General features: G+C 51.1%; 1 protein-coding gene across 1 annotated transcript; it reads left to right on the top strand.

The window, feature by feature from the left end:
* The first annotated feature begins 5,800 nt into the window (after positions 1 to 5,800).
* Positions 5,801 to 9,305, top strand: Stbd1 (starch binding domain 1). The gene is made up of 2 exons (XM_041671470.1): positions 5,801 to 6,036; positions 7,625 to 9,305. The coding sequence occupies exons 1-2, from the start codon at positions 5,811 to 5,813 to the stop codon at positions 8,386 to 8,388; spliced, it is 990 nt and encodes a 329-aa protein (XP_041527404.1). The 5' UTR covers positions 5,801 to 5,810; the 3' UTR covers positions 8,389 to 9,305.

Here is a 9,305-nt window from a genome sequence, read left to right as displayed (position 1 = left end):
AGGTAGGCTGTGGAAGACATCGTGGTGTTAGGAATAACACGGGTGCAATGGATTGTGTCTTCAATCTTGAAGAAGCCAGATGATTAGGTAATTAGGTGTGGGATTTTGCGGCAGGGATCCTGGGTTCTAATGACCGCTAGCACTTACCAGCTGGGTGACCAGGGACAGACTTTGTTATCCTGCCCACTCCAGCTGCCCCATCTCCAGTAGGAATGATCTCAGTAACAACAGCCCCATCCCCAGCGACATGGTGAGGATTAGGGAACGCACCTTGGCACATCCCTCTCACGTACTGAATGTTAGCTGATGTCCATGGTTGGCGGATCAGATAACCCCCACCCGGTCAATGACGGGCACCTGTCACATGGCTACCACCTGTCTCCGGATCAGCCTGCTGCATTTAACTACGGCCCAGCGAAAAGCCAAGAGAACAGTTTTATGATGCCAAGTTTGCGACTCGGCTGCAGAACATTGAGTGACCAGCCCAGCACTCTTTCTGGACTTGATGAAGCTCTATTCAGAGTCCTGCCAGCTGCCAATGCTTCAAGCACACTGGTTCTGTGGGCTTAGGGGGGCTGGGATGCCTTCTTGAGGGACATGGTGAGCTCAAAGGTGGCAGCTTCTCAGACTACTGAATGAAGGAGCTGAGACAGCACATCTAAACCTGGCCTCCTATAACTTCACAGACTCTGGGCTAGGAGCAAGTGTAACTCTGGCCTCCAAAATCCAAACGGAAGCTAAGTAGCGCAGCATCCAATAGTATTCCCAACCCAGATGAAGTAGATAGAACTAGCTGGAGAGAATAATATTCAGCTGTTTAGCTAGGAAGAGGTGAAGTTTTTACTCATCACCTTTAAGAATCAACTACTTAGCTGAAGTGTGTGCACTGCATTTTAGGAATGGCAGTACGCACCAACCAGCTTACCAAATTCCTCACCGTCTTTGTGTGTTGATACCCTGTCCATGGAACATTCGATTGTAAGGGTTGAGGCTATGATGTGTGTTAGGGATAAAGATTCCCCCTCTCTTAAAGCTGTTTCCACAAGTTATTCCAGAGTCTTCATGGACGCTGAAGAGGCTTTCTTGTTGCTGATGTGGAGGGGGGGGGAGGGATTTCTGTGGTAAAGGAAAGTGCTTTAGTTCCAGTTGGCTGGGAAGCAAAGAGTAAGATGGGATTAGATGTCCTTGAACCCAATTCCAAGGAGGATCGTGGACAGGTGCTGGGGAACTGTAAGATGTGGGTCTGAGCGTGGGAGGAGTAAGGACTGAACTGAGAAAATCTTGGGTACCAACTCAAAGCAGATTGAGGTCCCAGCAGCCAATGGGGGGGGGTCCCCAGGTTACTGTGGCCCTCAGAAAGATCCTCACATCAGCCTGCATCACTCCCGCTGGGCTCAGCCCTGGCTTGTCTGGACTGCAGAAGCTTAAGAAAGTGGGGGACTTACTTAAAAACCTTTTGTTGCAGGGGTAGGGGGCTGCTTGTTTGTCCTGGCCACTTGGCTGGCTTACACCCAAAATAACCACACAGAAACTGTATTAATTAAAGCACTGCTTGGCTATTAGCTCTAACTTCTTATTGGCTAACTCTTCCATATTAGTTTAACCCATCTCCACTAATCTGTGTATCGCCACATGGCTGTGGCTTACTGGAGATTCTAACCGGTGTCTATCTTGGGCAGAGGATCCATGGCTTCTCCCCTCTGCCTTCCTTCTCCCAGCATTCAGTTCGTCTTCTCCACCTACCTAAGTTCTGCCCTATCAGGCCCAAAGCAGTTTTTTTTTATTCATTAACCAATGAAAGCAACACATGAACAGAAGAACCTTCTACACCAACCTTTGATGGTTTGCCTTCAGAAAAATGATGCGGACCCAGTAAGATTCACAGAAAATGTTGATCATTTCCCAAAGACTGACATAAATACTTCCAGGTCAGACTCTTTTAAAGGGTCACAGGCAGCAGAAAGTGAAAAGAGCCTTGTGAATCTCCAGGCTCTAATGGCACAGAGCAGGTCAGGAGAGCTCAGCTGAGTTTCCATCCATCACAGCACAGAGACCGCAGAGCACAGCACCAGGAGAGCAAGTCAAGGCTGTGGAGGATGGTTCGCAGGTTGTGTTACACAGGGTCCCAATCTAGCAACCTCTAGCATTCCCTTGCCTGGTTCTCAGAGCTGCTATGGGAACCATGACCCCCGAGCATCCCCAGCTCCCTCTGTTTGAACAGGACTGCCTATGGTCACTGTCCTGTAACTCTCCTCCTGTTGTACGTTGGGGCAGTTGTCATGGGGCGCAGAGAGATAGTTTCTTGAATTCACAAGTCTTTGGATTGAGAAAATGCACTGGAATAATTGTGATTAAGGAAAGGTCAGTGGACGGAATCACCCGATCTGAGTCTGAGTCACTTTCTAGCCTGGATCCCACGCTAGTGTGAAGAAATGAAGTTCTAGGGAGATTTCTGTGCTGTTACGCAGCACGGGAGAAAAATGTTTGCTTAATGTGTTCATTCAGGCCATGATACAGGACAAGATTTACGGTGCTGCGATTGGGCGAGACCAAGAACGTCTAGAGAATAGCACGAGAAGCAGGCAGCAAGGCACACCCCACACTGTACATGGTTTGTCTGATACCTCATTCTCTTGTCAGGAGGGAGAGGAGGAAGGGAGGAAAGGCAGGAGGAAGCAAGCTGGGCGTGTTCAGTGTCCAAGCATTTACCCAGCACACACAAGGCTTGGGGTCTAATGCCCAACACTGCAAAAACAATAACAAACCCTTATCAGCAACAGAAAAGCCCCAAGCCCTTTGGACATTTTTTGCATTAATTTTGATAATTTCTTCTGTCTGCCACTCCTGGTATTTGTTGACTCTGGCATTGTGAAGACTTTGCTGTGCAGGACTCTGGACACCTCGTAGGACATGCACAGTATTTTCCAGGTCTTCACCACATTTCACCGAGTCATCTTCTCCTTCCCGTGTAGCCAGGTGGCCTGCAGGCCTGGCATGCTGATGAGGGTGGAGGGCAGGGTATGCGTGCATCGTTCCTTTCATGCAAGGCTTCTGCCTGTGCCCATTAGCTTTTCCAGAAGCCCCATCACATCTTCTTGCTGTTGTTTGTTTCTGGGATAGACACCGACACCTTCCTTGAATCTGCCTTTTTCTCCTTACCAGTGGCTTCAAGCATCTCTGTATTTGTTCCTTCAGCCCATGGGTGCCTGCTGTCTGCTCAGTCCAGTTGTGAAGAAAAGAGAGTCCCTTGTGTTGTTTTCTTGTCCGTGTGTGAGAGTTTGGTGGGTATCCGGGTACTAATCCCTGTCTCCTAGACAGCACAGCTACCTGCCCCTATCTGATAACATTGTCGAGCACCCTCCCTTGGATGTGATTATATTAAAATCACCTCCTACCTTAGGCACTATCACTGTGACAGTGATAGTCTTGGATTTTGTCCCCTTAGCCTTGCACTTTTACCATTTTCATTTGGGATTTTTATTCCACCTGACACCTACTGTCCAATGCAGCACAAGGAACCCGGCCTTCCCCGCCTCCTTCTCTATACAGCGAGCTATTTCTCTATACAGTGGCATTTCCAACACGGTTTCTCCATTTCTAAAGGTTTCATCAGTTCTGAGCCACTCAGCCTGGAGTCCAGCCAGGTGCCGGGATGAGTCAGAGTTCGCAAAGAGTTCCAGTTGGAAAATGTCTCTGTGAAACCTGAGGCTGGGAGGCTCCAATGTGACAGATCTTCGGAGAGGGTTTGCCTGCGGTGAATGCCATGTGGAGGCACAGGCACAGAGTGTGACAGAAATGGACAGGTGCTGGTGGGTACGCCCCCAGAGAGCCAGGGCTTGGCGAGAGAGAGGAATTAGAAACCAGCGACTTCAGCCTCGTGCTGGAATATTCCCTGAAGTATAAGTCTCCTTCTAAAATGCATGTCTTGAAATGTGGATATGGTTTAACCACCATCAGGATTTGGGGTAGCTAGAGGTTCAGAGCTGGGGTCCTGGGGTCAGGATGCTGGGTTCAAATCCTATCCTGGTCGGCTACCCCCTGGATGACCTTGAGCAGATCTCGCCTCTGAAGGCGTTGCATGAGCTAATCCTGATGAAGCACCAGTCAGGGGCCAGCATCAATTACATCAATTAGGCACTCAATAAAAAGCAACAATAAAAAGGTGTATTACATGATAGCCTTGGCATTTTGTGGAATACAAAGAACGAAATGCTCTGACCTCTGAGGGACTTGTGAGCTAAAGGAGGAGGAGACAAGTTCCAAAAATTAAGTGTAGCATAAGAGTGATGCTCCATTGGAGAAACCGCTTTTCTCTTTCCGGCAGGTACCAGTTGCAAACCACTTCTGGGTTAGGGAGGGACTTTGTGCTCACTTCCTCCTCTCAATGCTGGGAGTCTGTCGGCTTTGCACCTGGGCAGGTGTTGCTGATGCTGTCACGATCTCTGTGAGCGCATGAATGCCTCAAGCCCTGTTGTGTCTGCAAGACACTGTTTCCTTGGAGTCACCCACCATCTTAGAATATTTCTCCCTCCTCTCACACAGAGATCCCTGAGCCTTGAAGGGAGGGGTTTAATAAAGCCATCCCATTTCGGGCGAGTGCTCCAGACTCTCTCACCTCTACACACGGTCCAGTTGTGGGTGTCTGTGTCAGTTACCATCGACCACAAGAAACTTCTCCCATGAGGGCAGAGTGATGCTCTCGTCTTTGGGTGCGGCAGTATTTCAGTTTAATGTTCACTAATTTAATAATAAATCAGGAGTTGCTTTATTGCTGCTTTCTCTACCTACCTACCTTCTATCTTAGGAGCTGCAGCCTGAACCAAGAGAGGAGCAACCGACCAGGAGGTTGATCCCAGCAAGACAAAGTGGGGGGTAATTTGTCCTCCCAGAGGATCCTCCCTGGTTAGCAATAGCTCCAAGGCACAGAGCTTCCAGCTGTGGCCTTAGCAGAGGGATGTGGGAGGATGGGTTTAAGGGAAAGCCCCCAGAAACAAAAATCCTTGGCTCATTAACCTGAAGGAAATGTGCAGATAAGTAGAGCAGTGTGGTCAGAATCTTCCTTCATAGGACTTCTAGTGTGTGAGGATGATTTTAAGTTCATTCACAAAACACTTTGAATGTACGATACTCGATAGGATTTACTTGCCGGGGCTCCATCCCTGTACAAAATCCAGTTCAGATGGGTGGATGTTCATTGCATAGTAACACACGAGGCAAAAAGTGTAACCCTGCACTTGAGAAGCAGAATCAGGAGAATCTCTAGAGTTTGAGACCAGCCTTAGATAGATAGAGTTCTAGGCTAGTCTGGACTCTTGAAAAGGAGGGAGTAGGAGAATCAAGAAGGAAAGGGATTGGTTGCGGTGGTGGGCCTTTAAGTAGATAGTACAAAGGTGTTCAGGAAGGCGAGGTGCAGCTGTGGGCGGGAGTGGCGCTTCCTCTAGGCCTCCACGCTCCCCCCACCCCCCACCCGCTCTCTCTACCCCAGCGTGTGCTAACGGCCGGCCGAGCGAGAGTCCTGGTCCCTAAGCCCTCTGGCGCCTCTGAGCTCCCGGAGTCCCTTGCCCAGGCTCAGTGCTGGTGTAAGATCCACTGAAGCGGGACCCCGGCGTGGGAAGCCTGGGGTGGGGGGAGGATTGGGGAGGTCGATGGGAATTCAGCAAGCTACGCGCTGCAGGGCGGGGCGCGGGGCGGGGCCGGTCTGGGCTGGCTATCGTGGACCCGTAAAAGGCTGGGGCGGGCGGGGTGGGTGTGGCCGTGCGGGTGAGCCGAGCCCTGGTCCGGGGGCCGTAGTCTCCCGCAGCCTCTCAGCCATGGGCGCCGTCTGGTCCGCCCTGCTGGTCGGTGGGGGTCTGGCGGGAGCGCTTATTTTCTGGCTGCTGCGGAGCGATCCTGGGGCCCCGGGGAAAGACGGGGGTGCGGAGCCGCAAAAGGACGCACCTCCAGGGGAGGCTGCGGCTCCGGGAGGCGGTCCGGGTGGTGGTGGCAGTGGCGGCCTGAGCCCTGGACCTTCCGAGCGGGTGCTGGTCTTCAAACCAGGTATTCTTCCTCCCCCCTGGGCTCGGGGAACACGTGCCCGGGTTCTGAAGTTCACTGGGGAAGGGGAAATGAAAGCCCCCTGAAGCTCTCCAGGTGGGTTCTGATGGACCAACTTCCTCGACCTGGGACTGAACCCTCCTCGGGTCTGTCGCCTTCCCGGGCTGTAGTGTCCTGGAGAAGGCACGTGGGTCCTCCAGAGGCCGCGCCCAGCTCCTGTGCAGCGGGCAGCGGGCAGCGGGCACCGGCTCCTCCGCCTGGCGGCGCTTGGCGCAGTGTGCGAGGCTTCTCACAACTCTCCTCAGTCTCCTATGGAGCTGGGAGGGACATTCTCCGAGTCTCAGTCCCTAGCTTCAAGCCCTGACACCCCACACCCTTCGTTAGATCTGAGTTTGGGGCTAGTGAGCGTTGAGCACTCGCTTACTACTGTCTGGATAGTTCTTCAGGAAAGTAAAATCCAGCTTAGATGTGGGTAATGAAAGTCACGTCAGCCAGGGCTGTGCGCTAGCCGTGTGTGCACTTACAGCAGCCCAGGCGGCCTACTGGGGGACCAAACTCTGATTGTCATATAAATTTAGATCTACATTCTAGAGACCCCGCACCAGGCATTGCGCACCGGCACAAAGCCTTAGTTAGCTTCCTGCGCCTTTTTTTTTTTTTTTTTTTTTTTTTTTTTTTTTTTTTTTTTTGGCAAACCGCCGTCGCCCGCCTGGCAGAACTTATTTTTAGTGGTGGTCATTTGTGAGAATCTTTCCCACGGCTGATTTTCGATAAACGGTTCGTCTGTTTTCTTCTGTTCCCGAAGGCCAGCCTCATGTTTTAAGCTGAAAATTGGAAATTGAGAGCAACATTCGTTGATGTCTCCGAAGCTCACAAATGAAGCAAGGGTGCCCCCCTCCTCTCGTGCTGAGTGTAGGAGTCAGACTTGGCGAACTATTGAGGTAGCCAGGAAAGAAAGCAAGTCTTTAGGGGACTTGGATTGTGGGTTTCTAAGAACAGTTTTTTAAAGTGTGCAGTGGGGCAGTGGGTGGGAAAACCTCATGTGTCTTTGAGGAGATTTCTCTCCCCTCAAGTTCCCCCACCCCCACCCCACCCGGACTCTACTCAGTCACACTTGGTGTTCCTGACTGCTCTGTTTCCAGAGGTGGCCCCTGGCCTGCACTCACTTCCAGGGAGCACAGATGTACACTAAGGTGCCGAGTAGCATGCAGTCCTTTTCCCACAAAAGCCATTGTGCCTGTGGCTGGGCCTTCTGCTAAACTCTTGCCCAACCCCTGGACAGCATTTTTTCCCCCTTTTTTAATGAAGGAGTCAAGCGATTTAACTTTGGAGCCTTGCCAACTTGGTCTGGCCTGTGGGAGACTTTGCAGCTTGCCACTTCATTGTCTCGCAGGGTGTGCACTGAGACTTCCTGCCTGTTTTCATTGTGGGCTCCCCACGCATGCTCTTAAAGCAATGTTGGGAAGGTGCAAATGGGTACTTGAGTTCTACAGGAACCTGAACTACACATAGAAACAAAGATAACAGCAATCGATTTTCTCAGTTTTCCTTTGTGAGCCCCACCTAACGTTGCCACACTTTCCTCTCTCAGAGCAGCTTCAAGAAAGCAATGGACATTTGATTTCCGAGACCAAAGAGCTTGGTAACCTGCAGGAAACACAGAGACTGCAGAATGCTGGAGCAGACTGGGGCAATGCCAGAGAGAATGTTCTTGCTGGAAAGAGTCCAGACACGCACTCCAGGGCCAACCCAGAAGAGTTAAAGAATCAAAGGCCGGAAGCTCACGTAGGAGAATGGAGACCCAGCAAAGGACAAGAAACAGCTGGGGGCACAGCGGAGAAGCTACCCTCCTGCAGCCTCCTCAGGGACAGAGCCAAAGCAGCCGGTCAGGACCCGGCAGGCCCCGAGGACTGGGAGGTGGTGTCGAGGCACTCATCATGGGGGGATGTTGGTTTGGGTGGCAGTCTCGAGGGCCTAAGTCAGGGAATGGATGATGGCAGAAGCACTCTTGTGGGAGGAAGAGGCTGGGATGCAGACGGGAAGGCGGTGTCTCTGGACCGTCAGCAGGTCCGCATCCAGTTCCAGGTGCACTACACCACAAGCACCGATGTGCAGTTCATTGCAGTAACCGGAGACCATGAGAATCTTGGGGGCTGGAGCACATACATCCCTCTCCACTATTGCAAGGACGGGCTGTGGTCTCATTCTGTCTTCCTGCCTGTGGACACAGTGGTGGAGTGGAAGTTTGTGTTGGTAGAGAACAGGGAAGTTACTCGCTGGGAAGAGTGCAGCAATAGATTCCTGCAGACTGGCCGTGAGGATAAAGTGGTTCACGGGTGGTGGGGGATTCACTGACTCGCTGTGCAAAAAAGCTTGGAATGTGCGCGAGGCTAAGGCAGGAGAGCACACTGCATAATTCAAAGGCAGTGTGATTCCATTTGTAGCCATCAGAGTTCCTCAGAGTTGCTAGTGTGGCTTTTGTCCAAAGTGTAGAAAGATGTATGCATGCTGAAATGTTTCTCGGGAGCTGGGACTTTTCCCTTGTTGCACTGACTGGTTTGTGCTGACACATTACTTGAGGGATTGATTGTCCCTGGGTAGTTGGTTGGTTGGGCTGAGACTGAGGTATGGACTATGGCGGAGAGAAACTAACCAACTGGGCAAATACAAGGTGGAGCCTGTAGGAGCTCTTAGAGTAGGGAGATGACAGTCAGCTTCCTTAGACAGCTACAGCAACATTGTTTACATTTAAAAATGACACCATATGGAACCATGACCAGTCAGATCCGAGTGACACCGAAAGACTCCCCATTAGCTTTTGTTCCACTTTAAACGCCGAGGATAGGTACGGAATTAGCAGACGTGACTTTGTCTTAATGGTTTAAAGCCGAAGCAGAGTTGCTCAGTCACCCAGGAAGTGGAGTGGGGGTGGGGGTGAGGTGGTGAGGTGGCTTGAAGGGTTTACTCTGCTTCTTTGAGGACTGGGGGTTACAGGTCCAAGTCTGGTTCCAGCAAAGGGTGCATGCATTCTTTACCCACAGTGCCCTGCTGGAGCATCTCTGTTCACTTCCCCATCCCCCTCTACCAGGCCTCAACTGATGGGCTGCCCTAGGAAAGTTTTTCTGCCTGTCAACTCCTCACTCTCCCTTCATACCCATGAGTGAGAATCTCTATAGGACCATGATACAGAAGAATACCTTTCCTCTGAGAAGAAATAATTATTAAGCTTTAAGTTATAACAGAATAATAAATCCTGAGTTGTATTATCTTAA

Source organism: Microtus oregoni, unplaced genomic scaffold, assembly GCF_018167655.1.
Source record: "Microtus oregoni isolate MIOR12 unplaced genomic scaffold, Mior012 000021F_ref0000039, whole genome shotgun sequence".
Lineage (NCBI taxonomy): Eukaryota > Metazoa > Chordata > Mammalia > Rodentia > Cricetidae > Microtus > Microtus oregoni.
Note: the sequence above shows the minus strand (reverse complement) of the source record. Positions and strands in the feature narration are given on the sequence as shown.